Here is a 15,192-nt window from a genome sequence, read left to right on the forward strand (position 1 = left end):
TTTCAAAGGTAATAAATAATATGGTCACACTTTAATTGGTGAGGGTTACAATGATGGAAACCCTTAAAATTATTATTAAAAAAATTGAAATTATTTCACACTTAGGCTGTACATGTTTCTCATGATTATTATTTTTTCCAAAGACCTATTAATCCAAATTAAAAACTAAGTACACATTAACTCACAAACAGTGACAGAGCTTCAAGCCTAAGAAAAAGCACTAATCACAAAGAATTTCAATTAAATGCTGTCTGGCAGTCTAGAGAAGAAATGTTACTGGGAGAAGTCCTAATTATAAATTATCTATCTATGCATCTTTTTAAAAACTAATATATACCTAGCTTTACCAGAACACTTGTGAAAACACTTAAACATGCCTATTTTGTTCAAGACATAACATGAAACTTGACTAAATCCTCTACTTAAAAAAAAAAAAATGTGTGACCACCTAAAAATGGTTATGACTAATATTTTATTAACAGAAAGCAAAAATGTTAAAGTGAAATGTTTCCTCATTTTTGGTCTTTAGTTACAAATAAAAAAGTTACTAGTAATTCATTATAGTAGTTCCATAAAAAACTGGAAACACTATCAGAAAAAAATATTTTTGTCAATGAAAAAAAACCACTGATTCAATGAGCATTTGATATTTTATTCACAAAATATAAGCAAGACTTACATCCCTCTCTGTGAAACTTTTCTCTTCAAATAAGTTTATGCAGAGGGCCTCGAGATGTAGGGCCTTGAGATGTATCAATTATAAAACATGTTGAAATGAAGACATTTTAAAATTACAAAATACAAACTGGTACCTTATGCAAGAATTCTCTATAAAGTTCGTCATTCAGTGTAAAAAATATTTCATTTTGGCCGAAAGTAAGGCATGTTCAGTTTATGTAGCTTTGTAGGGTTATTTTTGCTTTGTTGGAGACTTTTCTCTTCGTCTATCCTGATTTTTCTTTGATTCTCTGGACTGTTCAGAGTACCTGCTAGATTTTTCCCATCGTCTTTCGGCACCGTTCTGATACCTATCTTCATCACTTCTAGAGCCTGAATGTTTTCTATTTTTTTCCCTTGACTTTGATCTCTCTTTTCTTCTAAAATTTTCACTGTCCTTATTTTGGTGCCTATGCGTTTCATTTTCAGAAAAAGAATTTCTTCTCTCTCCTCTCTTCTTTTTGGGATCACCATGCTTATTTTCGAAATCTATGTGCATTTCGTCATCTCTGTCATTCACAACCCTACTGTAACTATTTCGTTCAGATGGCACCCTTCTGTCTGAAGTGTATTTTGTTGTGGGATCTCTCCAATTTGGATCTCTTGAATTTTGATCTCTGTGTTTTTCTGACCTTCTTTCTCTCTCAGTCCTTGTTTCCTGGTGCCTTTGTCCTGGTCTTCTTTCCTCTTGTTTCCTATCATTTGTTTGTTGTTTCCTGATCAATTTATCTATTTCTTTATTTCTGGCTTTCCCTTGTGCCTTCTTTCTTATATCTTTAGCTGCACATGTAAAATGAAACACAGTCAGTTATTTCAATCTCAATTTCATCATTTTACAAATCATATTTACTGATATCTATGTTTATTCATCAAAACATAATGAAAGCAAAGCCGAATTGATTGGAAATCTGATGACAAAACATTTAACAAAATGTATGATTTTCAAAGAGTAAACAATATATTTCAACATTAGTTACCAAAGTACAGTTTTGATCATTAGACTCAAGACAGAAAATAGGAACTTTAAATAAAGTAACCATAACAAACATTGTAAAAGATTTTGTGAAATTGATTAGAATGGTACATTTTCACTTAGAATTGAAATTCCAGCCCATGTGCATTTGTGTCATATAAAACATTATGTCAGATCTGGTACATAACCAAAATACAGTGATCACACAAATCAGTGATACCACTTCATAATGGTGTTAAGAATTGGGACAATTGGGTTTGCTTAACAACATGTATGTCTGTTACTCCAAAGAAGAGGCTAGGCCTGCTTATAATTGTGCCTAAGTGTCTCCTCCCGAATGCCTCTTTGTTGCTCAGATGTGGCCCTCTCTCTCTAGCTAAGCTAACTTGGCAGATGAAATCACTGCCCTCTCCACTACGTGGGATCTGACATCCAGGGGTGTAAATACCCCTGGCAATGTGGAATATGACTCCTGGGGAGGAATGTGGACCCAGCATTGTGGGATGGAGAACATCTTCTTGACCAAAAGGGGGATGTGAAATGAAATGAAATAAGTTTCAATGGCTGAGAGATTCCAAAAGGAGCCGAGAGGTCACTCTAGTGAGCACTCTTACACACAATATAGATAACCCTTTTTAGGTTCTAATGAATTGGAATAGCTAGCAGTAAATATCTGAAACTATCAAACGACAACCCAGAACCTCTGAATCTTGAAGATGATTATATAACAGTGTAGCTTATGAAGGGTGACAGTGTGATTGGGAAAGTCATGTGGATTGTACTCCCCTTTGTCCAGTGTACGGACGGATGAATAGAAAAACGGGGGCACAAAAACAAAAAACAAAAAACAAAAAACACCCAGTGTTCCTTTTTACTTTAATTGTTCTTTTTCACTTTAATTTTTATTCTTACTACCTTTGTGTGTGTGGTAATGAAAATGTTCAAAAATTAATTTTGGTGATGGACACACAACTATATAGTGGTACTGTGAACTGACTATATGCTTTGTATGACTGCATGGTATGTGAATATATCTCAATAAAATTGAATTATTAAAAAAAAGAAAACATTATAAAAAAACAACATGTATGTATATTTTTCAATTAAAAACTCTTTCTATGAAAGCAACAGTTCTGCTCTCATGTATTAGCAGAGAGGTGCTAACTGCAGTAGTGAAAGAAACTATATTAAGACATACAATTGTAAGCTTTACATGAATCACCAAGGTTTGGTTTCTGAGAAAACTCTTCTCAAAATTTTAGCGCTTTCTGTGTTATATATTTTGGGTACATAAATCAAAGGCACAAAGATGACCAATACTTCTGTGAAAAATCATATGGAAAGAAGAAAATATGGTGGAAAATTGACTATCCTTGCTCTAGCTCTACCCAAATCTCACTGTACCAACTTCTATTTCTTCTGCCAAATGCTTAGCCTTGGCACACTATATAGTCAGTTGGTTTGCACTAAGGATGCACTTTTCTGGTTCCTATAAAGCAGCTCAAGTGAGCTGAGCTACCCAAGCAGAAACCATCTGGCTCTGCACTAAAGCAGTGTCTCTCCAACCTGAATCTACACTACAATCAGTGTACACTACATTAAAACCCTACCCATCTAACAATACAAGATTTCCTCTCATTTGGTTAAGTGTGCTTTACAGTTGTCTAATTTTGGAGCAGTTCATACTGCTTTTATGATATTTGATATATTATTAATAAAATAAAAAGTCCTGTACTGAAATTGTTTGACAAAGGAAATTAATTTTGAATCAGCATGCTTCCTTATTGCAGCAATTCATGCTGTGTTATCATCTGTTCTCAAAGCCGATACCATGAAAGAAATTCCTTAGAATTAAAAGAGATGAATGTTAAATGAACAGTGTTGGTACGATTTAATTCAAAAATAAGACTTCCTGTGAGTAAATGGAATCTTGCTCTGATAATATAAAATGCTAGAGCCCCACAATTCTGGATCCCACACAATATCTAAAACACCTTGAAGGATAACAAGCTAGGGAACAAGAGTGTGTCCCTAACCTAAGGCTACAGGGAAAAGTGCTGCTTCTCTGAAAAATGGCGTAACAAAAAAACAACAACAACAACAAAAAATGGTACACATTTTGGATGAGTGGACAATACTAAGATACTATGGTGGAAAAAAGCAGAGCTGACCTTAGGGAAAGCAACACAGACCTTTTTAGAAAATCTGAACAAAGTAAATGACAGTATTGGATTTTAACCCATAGAATAAAATAAATTTCCATGAATCTATAGTGATATAAATATACAATGAATAAATAAATAAATGGGGGAGAGGGGAAGACTATTTTTTACAGAGGAATTTCAATGAATAAATGTAGAAGAAATGAGAGAATTAGAAAAATTACCATTAGACAAACACCATGGTAATAACTGGTACAAACCAGATCTAAAGACGGACGCCAAGATTAATGAGTGAAAGTTTGAGGAGAAAGAGGATATTTGCTTGCCATCAATTGTCTCCCTATAAGGTATTTATTACTTTTACAAAAGAGATAAATACTTTCTCCAAAGAAACCCAGAAGTTACTACCTTAACCAAGTGATCAAGGTTAATGACACCAATAACAAGACAAATCAGTATTATGAATCCCTTGATAAGATGCACTAAAAAGCGCACCACATCATTTCTGTGGTATTCTTGCCAAAAATGCATAACCGCGTTCTAATCATAAGACAATATCAGACAAATTCATACTGAGAGACAGTTTATAAAATGTACGACCAGTAGACTTCAAAAGTGTCATGGTCATTAAAAACAAGGAAAGCATGAGGAAGTATCATAGATTCTAAGAGACTAAAGAGAAATACAATTAAATGCAAGTAGGATCCTGGAAAAGGGAAAAAGGCATTAGTGGAAAAACTGGTGAAATTCAAATAAGATCAATAAATTAGATAACAGTATTGTTCCTATATTAATTTCCTGGTTTTAATTATTGAACTATGGTTATGCAGGGTAACTAGTATGTAGGAATTCTCTGTACTATTTCTGCAACTTTTCTACAAGAGTAAAATTCAATCAAAATAAAAAGTTACAAAATAAATAAATAAAGGCTCAGAGAGCTGGTGAAAAAACAAAGACTGATGGGCCAAGACTCAGGAGAGGACAGAACCATGGAAAAGCAAGCTGATGTTTTACAGCCACTTTTTCCCTGGGAACATTTGCTGATTTGGGGTCTTGCTAGGAACAAGGCTACTACAGAGGGACACAGATACCAGCAGAGCTTCTGGCAACCTTGCAGGGCAGGAGAGACAAAAGTAGGACTAATTATTTGTAATACATATATGAGAGAAAAGACATATATCCAGAATACATAAAGAACTCCTACAAATCAATACAAAAGACAACAATAAAAAAATGAGCAAAAGACTTATCAGCCACTTAACAAATAGAAAATACCCAAATGGTCAATAAAACACAAAATGGTGATCAATGTGATTAGTGATCAAGGAAATGCAAATTAAAACCATAATGTATACCCATCAGAATGGCTAAAATGAAAAAGGTGGCTTATCTGAAGTGTTGGTGAGAACAGAAGGTTTTGGAACTCTCACATGGCTAGTGTGAGTGTAAATTGGAATAACCATTTGGAAAACTGGCAGTATATACAAAAGCTAAATACACATACACTCTGAACCAGTGATTCCACTTCTAGGTATATATCCAACTGAAATCTGCAAGTGTGTATATGTAGGTCTATGTGTGGGTCTCTGTGTGTGTGTGTGTGTATGTATGTATGTATGTGGTCACCAAATGATACATATAAGAATATTCACGACAGCACTGTTCGTAAACCTAAATATTCATCAGGGGTAGAAAAGACACATAAACTGTGGTATATTCATACAGTGGAAAACTATATAGCAATGTGAAATGAAAGAACTAAAATCAAATGCAATGGTACAGATGAATATCACAAAAACAATACTGAAAGAAATAAGCAACATATAAAAGAGTTTGTAATGTATAATTCTGAAATTAAAAACAGGTAAAATGAATGGATTTAGAAATCAGAAGAGGAGTTGCCATGGAGAAGTGGATGGGAAGGGTGGTAGTAACTGGGAAAGGGTACAGGAGGGCTTTTGGGGTGCTGGCAAATCTTGATCTGGGTGCTAGTTACATGGATATGTTCTCTTTATGAAAATTTGTATAGTCATATACATACGAGGTGTGCACTCCATGTATGGTATATGCCAATTCCTAACTTACAACTTTACTATTATAAAGAAAGAATTAAAATTTTTAAAAAATGTAAATGTCAGAAGGCTCCTATAAACTAGGTTACAGACATTATGAACGACATTTTCATCATCACTCAAATACATTATCTGCCAATGAAATATGTTCAATTGTATGAAGAGGATTCTAGAAAAAAACCTCAGCATTATAAATGTGGTTATATTCTACAGACTGCAACAACACTAGATGATCATTTAAATTATTAACTGTGGCTTTTAAACAATTGAACCCTAAAATAATTAAATAAGTAATCAAATTATTTTTTTCCCTCATGATAAATATCACTAGCAATATATATTTGTTAGAAAAGTACAAGATAAATTAGCAATGCATTTCAATACCTGAGGCAGAACTATGACTACTGGTAGCTGAAGAATCGCTCTCCTCACTGGAAGATCCTGAACTGCTGTCACTGCTGTCAGATTCAGAATCGGAGGAGTCAGACTCTGAAGAGGAGGATGCAGAAGAGGAAGAGGAAGGAGAGGATTTATTTTGCTCAACATCTGGTTTCTGGGTCACGATGACCTTTGGTGTATTTTTGAGATGCTCACGCAATTCATCCCTATTTAAAAACATAATCTCTGTTAGATTCTGCTTCAAAGGCAACTCTGAGATAATTTTGTAAGCTGAAAATAAACCTTACGTTAAACCTCCAAGACCTATAGATGTAAAGAAGTTGATGGCAAATCGAGTATTTCTTGGATTATCTCGGGGTAATAAACCTTCAAAGAATGGCTGTAATGTTCTAAAAAAAAATGAACAAGAAAATAGGTTGCTTATTAGTAAAAGGCAGAAAATCCTTAAAACAATCATTTTTCAGATTTTCTCTATGTTAAGTAGCAAATGAACATAAACTAAGTGGTTTCTGTCATTCATTAGGTTAGGCTACATGCTTTCTAAATGAAATGAGTAGGGTCAAGTCATAATTTGTTAAACTTCTATAATTAGACAACAGTGAAGTTATTTTCCGACCTTTATACACATATATGTATACGTATGTAAATTGTGTGTGTGTGTATGCAGAGAAAAGGAAAAAAAACACAACTGTGCACATATATACATAAATGCATATACAGCACTGTGTAAGGCACTCAGGGAGGAGGACGAATGGCCAATAAAAGGGAGATTCCAAGAATGAAGGAGCATGTAATCACAGCTTCTAGAAACAAAGAAAAACATTAACAGTACAACATGGCTTTGGACATGTACTGAATGCCATGACTAGATGACTAACCAGAGGAATCGGGGAAATTGGTTTCACAGAAAGATGTGACATTTAAGAAGAATGATTAAGAGCTTGCTAGACAGAAAAAAAAATGTAAGGGATTTCCAACAGTGGAAACAGAGGCAAGGAAGCATGAAAGAGCCAGCCCTGCTTAACAAGCTGGGCAATTAGTACAGCTAGAAAAATGCTTGCTGGAGAGGGAGGTAGATGAGCCTGGAAAGTAGACAGAGACCAAGTAAGTATATGAAGCCAAGAGAAGTGGATGGGGTAGCCCAGGGACAGCACATAGAACTCAGACGGACTTCTAGTGAACTTTAATATTGGAGGGGTTAGGAGACTAAGAATAAGAGAAGTACAATGAAAAAAAAAAGTGAGAATCCACCGTGAGCAAGTGTCCAAATATGTGAGGCAGAGAAGTCAGGCAGCATGAGGACTGAGAGAGACTACTGGATTTGGCAGGTGGTTTCTGAGATATTTGAGAGCTTGTTTGGAGGTTCTAGCAGGGGAGCGCAGCTACTCGTATACCCTTGACCGAAGAACGGTCCTCCTCTAGCAGGGAAGGTCGTGCTCTTCGACCGAGGGCGCAGCTTTGGGAGGGATGCACATGGAGAGGTGAGGGAGGAAGGGCCTAGCCAGCCAGATCAGCCAAATCAACCCTGGCGATCAATGGGGTGACAGATGTCACAGCCAGATCGCCCTCACATCCTCTGAGATATCTGAAAGGATGATTTTAGCAGTGTGAATGAAATAGAAGCTAAGTGGCAATGGACAATCTAAATAAAAAAGGAAATGAAGTTGAGAAAGGGATTCTGTAGCCTTGGAATAAAACTCTAGTTGAGTGTAATAATGTTATGATTACATAATTGATATGTATCTGCACAGATTCACAATTTTCTATTAATAAAAATTATCATTCTAAGGCTCAAAATTAGAGTTAAAATTAAAATAAACCTGCAAATACTCAATACTAGAGAATTCCAGTGAACATACAAAAATAATTTAGTTTGTTCTAACTAAATAAAGAGGCATTAATACTGCATCATTCTCTCCACATGGACTAAAAAATCACCATTAAAAGTAGCATGTTGTCCTGTGCCAAAGAACAGGAGATTGAGGGTAGTGACTAAAGGATGAACAAAGTCCTACTGGGCTTAACTCTTTTGCTTTTACAACCAAGTGTGGACTTACTTCTGCAAAAATGGGGGAAACACAGGAAGAATAAAAAATGCTTAACAATACTTACTCATCCTTTAATCTTGCATTAAGTTTGGGAAGACCCATGTATTCACACAGTTCCTGAAAAAATATTTTGACAAAAATTCTACTGGATGATGTAGTGGTTTCTTCACTCAGCTTTATACATTCAAGAACCTGAAAATTAAAAAAAAAAAAGATACCCTTAAGCTGCTGATATGTATTATTCCTTAGCAAAGTTTAAGACTACTTTTCAAACTAATTTTCAATGTTTTAAGATGCTACAGAAATATTCATTCTCTTTCTTGAGGAATACTGTGTCTTTTGTGTATAATGTTGAAGCAAAAACTGCTATTTCCTAAACCTCACTCATCAAAATGTGGCATGTATGATGGTTTGAGGCAAAATGCATCTTAGAGCATTATGTTTTGTATAGCACATATAATACATGAAAAGAGTAAAAAAAGAGTGATAGCTTATTCTGAATACTAAGATGGGGGCTCAAACACTGAAGCTCATGGAGAGATTTTTAAGGGCAAATAAAAAGAAAAGCAGCTTCATTTGTTAGTCAACAGTTTAAAACTTAGATTTCATTTTTCCAAAGAGAAAATCAAGAAGTTGGAAATGATCACTACTGGGTCAGCTCACAAATGCCTATTAATGTAGCTGGACAAAATTAGTACTTAAGAGTAATATAAAAATCTAGCCAATGTTTATTAGATAAGTCATGTTGTTGCCTCATTCTACTCTCAGATTAAGGTATTCTACAATGTAACTCTTTTCTTTAGCAACATTGCTTTTCTTTTAACTTACTACTTTTTTATTATTGCTATCATTGGGTATGTTTTACCTCTTCTTTTATGTGGTAAGCTCCTTGAAAGAAGTGGCAATATCTAATTCACTTTGGATCCCAAGCCCCTGTCTCAGTGACTGGCACATAGTGGGTGGCTCCACAAATGGTTGCTGAACAAATAGTAGTTGTATACTAAAGGACAGTTTAATGAATGCATTGCAAATTCCAAACCAGTGCATATTTTTTTTTTTTATCAAGAACTGCAAGAACTCCTCCCTATGGCTTACCGTACTTCAGCAACTGGTAAAACGACACAGCCTGCTAGGACAATCACTCCTCTGATGTCCTAATTTGAGGAATCATGGACATTACTCCCAAAGAAAACAGGAGCAGCTCAGAGAAGCAATGCCACCAAAATAGTGGTGTATGTATATATGAGTGTGCAGGCATGTTTGTGTACATAAGCCATCACTATTAAAAAGCACTGGTAATATAATCTAGGATGGTATTTCTTATTCTCATATGTAAGAGTGTGTGTGTGTATAGTCTATTCAGCTTTTTGATCCCATATATAATCTCAAAGATAGTGGTCATGGTATACATTTGCTAGCCATTTCTTTTTAAAGCTCATTTCCTAAATAAGAAAAGTATAGCTATATTATACTTAATACCTAGTTGAGAATAACAGGGGATTAGAAAAAAAGAATAAATACTGAACCATTTACTTACACTCCAAGGAAGTGAATCAGTGTATAAAAGGTGAGCAAACATCTTAGCAACATTTCTCAATTTGTTTGTTTCCAAGCGGTGGATGGTGTCATACTGTTCTTTGAATATACTTTCAAAAGATTCCATGTATTCTTTTTTTAGCAGGCAAAAACGCTAATAAGTAAAGATATCAAATGTCAATAAAAATGGAAAGGACACACCATTATGAACATATTAAATCTTCCTAAATTTACTGAATCACAAATAGGTAGCTATTTTGTATTATCTTCAAACAACACATATCATATCACTTAATTTTTTTATGCTGTCTGATGAGATGCTCAAAAAAAAATTAATATATATAGTTCCTATCTATCTGGGATTTATATGCTAAAACAAAGTTTCACATGTAGCTAATCATAGACACATACATTTGCATATGCTACAAATACATTTCTACTCAGTGAAATGGAGTTTGGATTTAAAAGATAATTTAGTTCAAGCTTGATTTGTGCTGCTTGAACATGTATTTGACTTCAGAAACTGCTTTGAGATTTTCCAAGACAGCATTTAATTGTCCTTTATTGGGAAACTGTTAGAAAGCATGCAGAATTTCAAAAAATTCTGAAAAAGTGATTGGCGGCGCCAGCCTTCCGCGTGTTTGGCTGGACGCCCCATCTTGCAAGATCGTAAATAAATTCTTTTCTCCTCCAGAACCGAGAGAGCGTTTATTCCCTTACAGGTACCACTTTATTTCCGACAACTTGGGGGCTCGTCCGGGATCCAAAGCTTCGGAGGGGGACCCCCGAGGTGGACAAAGGGAAGGCGCGCCCCGCTGATTGAGCGGTCTCGGACTCCGCCATTGGGGGCCCAACTCCGGCAGCTAAAGGGCCCGAGACCAGATGCTTGGATCTGCCAGTTGTGGATGAGAAAAGGGGGAAAAAGAAAAGGCCTGCCTCTGGTTAACCAGGCAACTCCGTGCACGGACCAAGCGTATTCTAGTTTGTGTGTACTCTAAAGCTGGGCAATTGTGTGCAGTTTCACAATAGTGTGAAAAATGGAAAAAAAAAAAAGGCACCGTGGACTGCTGGCTCAGACCCTGCCTCTTGAATTTGCTGCCCATTGACATCAGCCTGGCAGCTGGGTTCTGATCCAGTCGTGGAAAGAATCCAAACTTCAACTGATCTGGGAAGGACCCTATCAAGTCTTGCTGACAACTAAGACGGCAGTCCGAACGGCAGAAAGAGGCTGGACTCATTACACACGAGTGAAGGGACCGGTGCCTGAACCAGACGATAAGTATCCAGCAACTCAACCCGAATCCTGGAAAGTGACTCCTACCTCAGATCCCCTAAGGATCACTTTAAATAGGCAACAGTTAAAGGAACATATTAGAAGGGAGAAAGGGCTGGATTAAACCCTATGTTTGCATTGTGCTCTGTGTATAGCTTAATGATGAAATTGCTTATGCTGATCATAATGTTCTATATTCAAGGAGTAACAGGTTCTGCTAAGCTGGTTATAAGTGTAGTCAAAGGCTTAAAGTCTCAAACTGTACAATTTGATGTTTGTCAAGAAATGAGCTGTAAAAATCTAAAACATCAGCAACAACTGAGGGAGGAATATAAGCATTTATGTAAGCAGACTGTTCAAATAGAAAGCAAGATTGTTGGGGGGCGAACATTTGAGAGTATAACTTATGAGACACCTAACCCCTGTTATCCTTGGAACACTGCTTGGTGGACCACACAGTATGAGGGATGGGTCTTAACCCAGGTTGGAGGAAAAACCATTAAGGGAAACTTGGCTGGAATTTAACTCTCCAGTACAAATTGACCCCAAGGTCATTAGAATACTTAAGGCCAAAGACTTAAAGCAAACCACAGAAATAGAGACAGGTTATGGAAATACAAATGCCTGGGTAGAATGGGGCAAACATACCATCCAGAGTCTAAACAGAAGTAACTGTTTGCTTGTGCAACTAAACAACCCACTGTTCAGATTATGCCCTTCCCCTTGGGGATGAAAAAGCATGAAAGGGAGTTTAAATGTATAACACTCCTCTTTCAAAATGCTACTCCTGGTGAAAGTTGTAGTACGTTGTCCTCCCTTTTCCCTCCAGTCCAGGAGGGAAGTGTCAAAGCCATACCAGCGTCTCACCTTGGTCCTGGAAACCACTCTGCCTGTCTCTCCAGATGGGAAGAAGGGCTCCAGGATCTTGGTACCATGGCTTTGTGTACACAGGTGTGGAATGTGAGCAAGGATAGTACTGGCAACTTCTCCAGCCTAACTATACCCCGAGCAGACCTCTGGTGGTACTGTGGGAAGGGCATCCTCTGGCCAACACTACCTGAAAGGTGGGGAGAAACCTGTGCTCTGGTTCAATTGGCTATCTCATTTACCCTGTCATTTGAAAGTAATAAAGTACCAACCCAAGGCAAAGTAGAAAAGAAAAATGTACAAAGTGTACCTAGTTCCTTCAATAAAAAAATGTTTGTAGATAGTATAGGGGTTCCCCAGAAAGTTCCTAATGAGTTTAAAGCTAGAAATCAATTAGCTGCAGAATTTAAATCATCCTTATTCTGGTGGGTCACCATCAATAAAAATGTCAATCATCAGCTAAAATTTATCAACTATACCAGGAATGTCATTAAAAAAAATAGCAGAACAGTTAGATGCCACTAGCCGAATGGCATGGGAGAACAGAATGGCCCTAGACATAATGCTAGCTGAAAAAGGAGGCATCTGTGCTATAGTTGGGGGAAATTGTCGCACATTCATCCCCAATAATACCGCACCTAATGAAACTATCACCAAAGCCCTACAAGGCTTAACAGCCTTATTTCAGAAACTAGAAAAGAATTCTAGCATTAACAACCCACTCATAGAATGGTTGGAAAATTGGTTCGAGAAATGGAAAGGAATTGCAACATCTATTTTAATTTTCCTTATCATTCCAGCCAAAATGTTTATAACAGCTGGGTGCTACATAATCCCGTGTGCTCAAAGGCTAGTTCAAAAAGCCATCAAAACCACTAGAATCAAAAATAAGAAAGATCCCTACGATGAGGAATGTAAAAAAGCCCTTAGCAAATTTGAGAATCTAAAATGTGAAAACTAAAAGTGTTTAAAAAAAAAAGAGGAGGGAATCTGTAAGAAAGGAATAAGTTTCGTTTTCACATAGAGACAGCATGGAATAAGGGAAATGGAGGCAAAACCAGTTTAAACAAGCCCCAGACAAAGAGAAGAGAGAATCTGCCTGATGTAAAGAGACATGAGGTAGTATCAGAGGCGGGAACTCACAGCAAAAAAAATAAAAATTTAGGGGGGGGGCATTGGCTAATCAGTTCAAAATCTCAATAATGAGCTAGTTGGCTCTCTGGGATTGGCTGTACAAATTAAAATCTCAAAAGATGAATTAGTTAGTGTTCTCGGATAGGCTGTAACCTCTGTAGTACCCAGTCAATGGGGAAACAGGGGAGGGACTTGCGAATTAGGAGTAGGAGATTTAAACATCGCCATTCTCTTCCTCTGGCGCGCCAGCCTTCCGCGTGTTTGGCTGGACGCCCCATCTTGCAAGATCGTAAATAAATTCTTTTCTCCTCCAAAAAAAAAAAAAAAAAAAAAAAAAAAAAAAGTGATTGGCAAAGCAAAAGCATTTCAAAAAGGAAAGGAAAGGAAAAAGTTCCACTCATGGGAAATCTGAAGAAAGGGGAGAACAAGTTGTTTTTAGTAGTTATGGTGTTTTATTAGACCCACACCACAAAGCAGGGACATTAATTCACAGTGTTGGTGGCAATAATTCAGTTAGTGCTTCTGTTAAATTTCAACATGAAAAACAAGGCTGGAACTCACCCCTGCTAATAAGCCAAAAAATTTCTCATATGTCCTTTGTTGGGCACAGCAATCAAGTATCATGTTGCAGAGTTCTTTCTATTTGGAAAAAAAATTGCTTTAATGATTCAAAACAAGGATTCCATGCTGTATGATAATTTACCAGTATGATAGAGGCTGCCAGAATTTTTCTATAACATTTTACAAAGAGCAAATCTTTTAAGCTTATAAGGTTTTTAAAGACTTCTGTCTGCCTGACAGCCTCTATAACCATTCACACTAATTAAGCTGATTATAAAATTCTAATTCATATAAGTACGGACCACTTAAAGAAAACTTGTATATGGAAGAGATAAAACAGGGAGAGACTGATGATTCTATATTCTAAAAGGATTCCATGAAGAATTCTTTAAATATAGATTCACTAGCATCACATCTAACAGTACATCTCCCAAACAGAACATCTCAATTACCAAGGAATATATTTAGTTAGTATGAAAAGGCAAAACGAGACAAGTTATATCACACTGAAAACTTAAAATGAGGCTTTTCTGAACTCTGCCACATTATGTTAACTTGATATATTAAAATGCATTTTAACTTTTCTACCAACTTTGTGTTTTACAATAATATAGCAGTTAATTGGGTTTTAAACAAGAAAACATGGTAATATGCTGACAGCATTGCTAATAAAGTCAGCATTACTTGCAAAACAAATTACTTTCTCTCCCAGACTAAATACAATTACAAGAGTTATTCCCTGTGGCTTACAATAATTAAATATTTTAACATTTTAATTAAGTATTACAGTGATTTTAGGTGAGTCTTTTGAGTAACCATATGCATTAAAATAGATACACTAAGACAGTCTTCTAAATGTTATCAAAATATGTTGAGGTGAGTTCTAGAACACTATCTTCTAGATTAATATTAATAAAATTTATAATGGTTTAATTATATTCCTCAAATAATGTGACAAGATCATATAGTAATTTCAGTCCCAATTATAATTTTAAAAATTTAATTTGCCAATTTATTTCTGAATGATGTCACGTGAAGTCAGAGTACAAATAGGTAAGCCATTATTACTACAACAATAAGCAAACTTCAAAAGGAGAAAAAAAAACTTCTAAATTTGAAAAAAAAAAAAAAAAATTTTTCTCAAAATTCCATACCATGGCATTTCAAGAATAAATCTATATTCTAGAAAAGGTCAGGAAACCTTTTCTGTAAAGGGTCATGTAGTAAATATTTTAGGTTTCACAGCCCGTATAGTCTATTGCAACTATTCAAATCTGCAGCTGTCGTGTGAAAGCAGCAATAGACAACATAAACAAATGAGTGTGGTTGTATTCCAACAAAACAACTTGTGGATCGGAGCCACAGTGTGTCAACCCCTTTAACAGACCATATTTAAAGTCTTAAGACAAAGAACTTATACCTAATAGTGAATGTGCTCAGAGTTGAGAAG

The 15,192-nt window shown here is 36.0% G+C and overlaps 1 protein-coding gene across 1 annotated transcript in view; it reads right to left on the minus strand.

The window, feature by feature from the left end:
* Positions 1–631: 631 nt before the first annotated feature.
* Positions 632–15,192, minus strand: part of CWC22 (CWC22 spliceosome associated protein homolog) — a 98,657-nt gene continuing 84,096 nt past the window's right edge. The window contains exons 15-20 of the mRNA XM_037850050.1: positions 13,743–13,820; positions 9,909–10,061; positions 8,436–8,563; positions 6,611–6,712; positions 6,309–6,529; positions 632–1,497 (exon numbers count right to left, since the gene is read on the minus strand). Coding sequence (XP_037705978.1) covers positions 911–1,497; positions 6,309–6,529; positions 6,611–6,712; positions 8,436–8,563; positions 9,909–10,061; positions 13,743–13,820 — 1,269 coding nt within the window. The 3' untranslated portion in view covers positions 632–910. The remainder of the gene's footprint in view (positions 1,498–6,308; positions 6,530–6,610; positions 6,713–8,435; positions 8,564–9,908; positions 10,062–13,742; positions 13,821–15,192) is intronic.

The sequence above is a fragment of the Choloepus didactylus genome, chromosome 9, assembly GCF_015220235.1.
Source record: "Choloepus didactylus isolate mChoDid1 chromosome 9, mChoDid1.pri, whole genome shotgun sequence".
In the NCBI taxonomy this organism is placed as follows: Eukaryota; Metazoa; Chordata; class Mammalia; order Pilosa; family Megalonychidae; genus Choloepus; species Choloepus didactylus.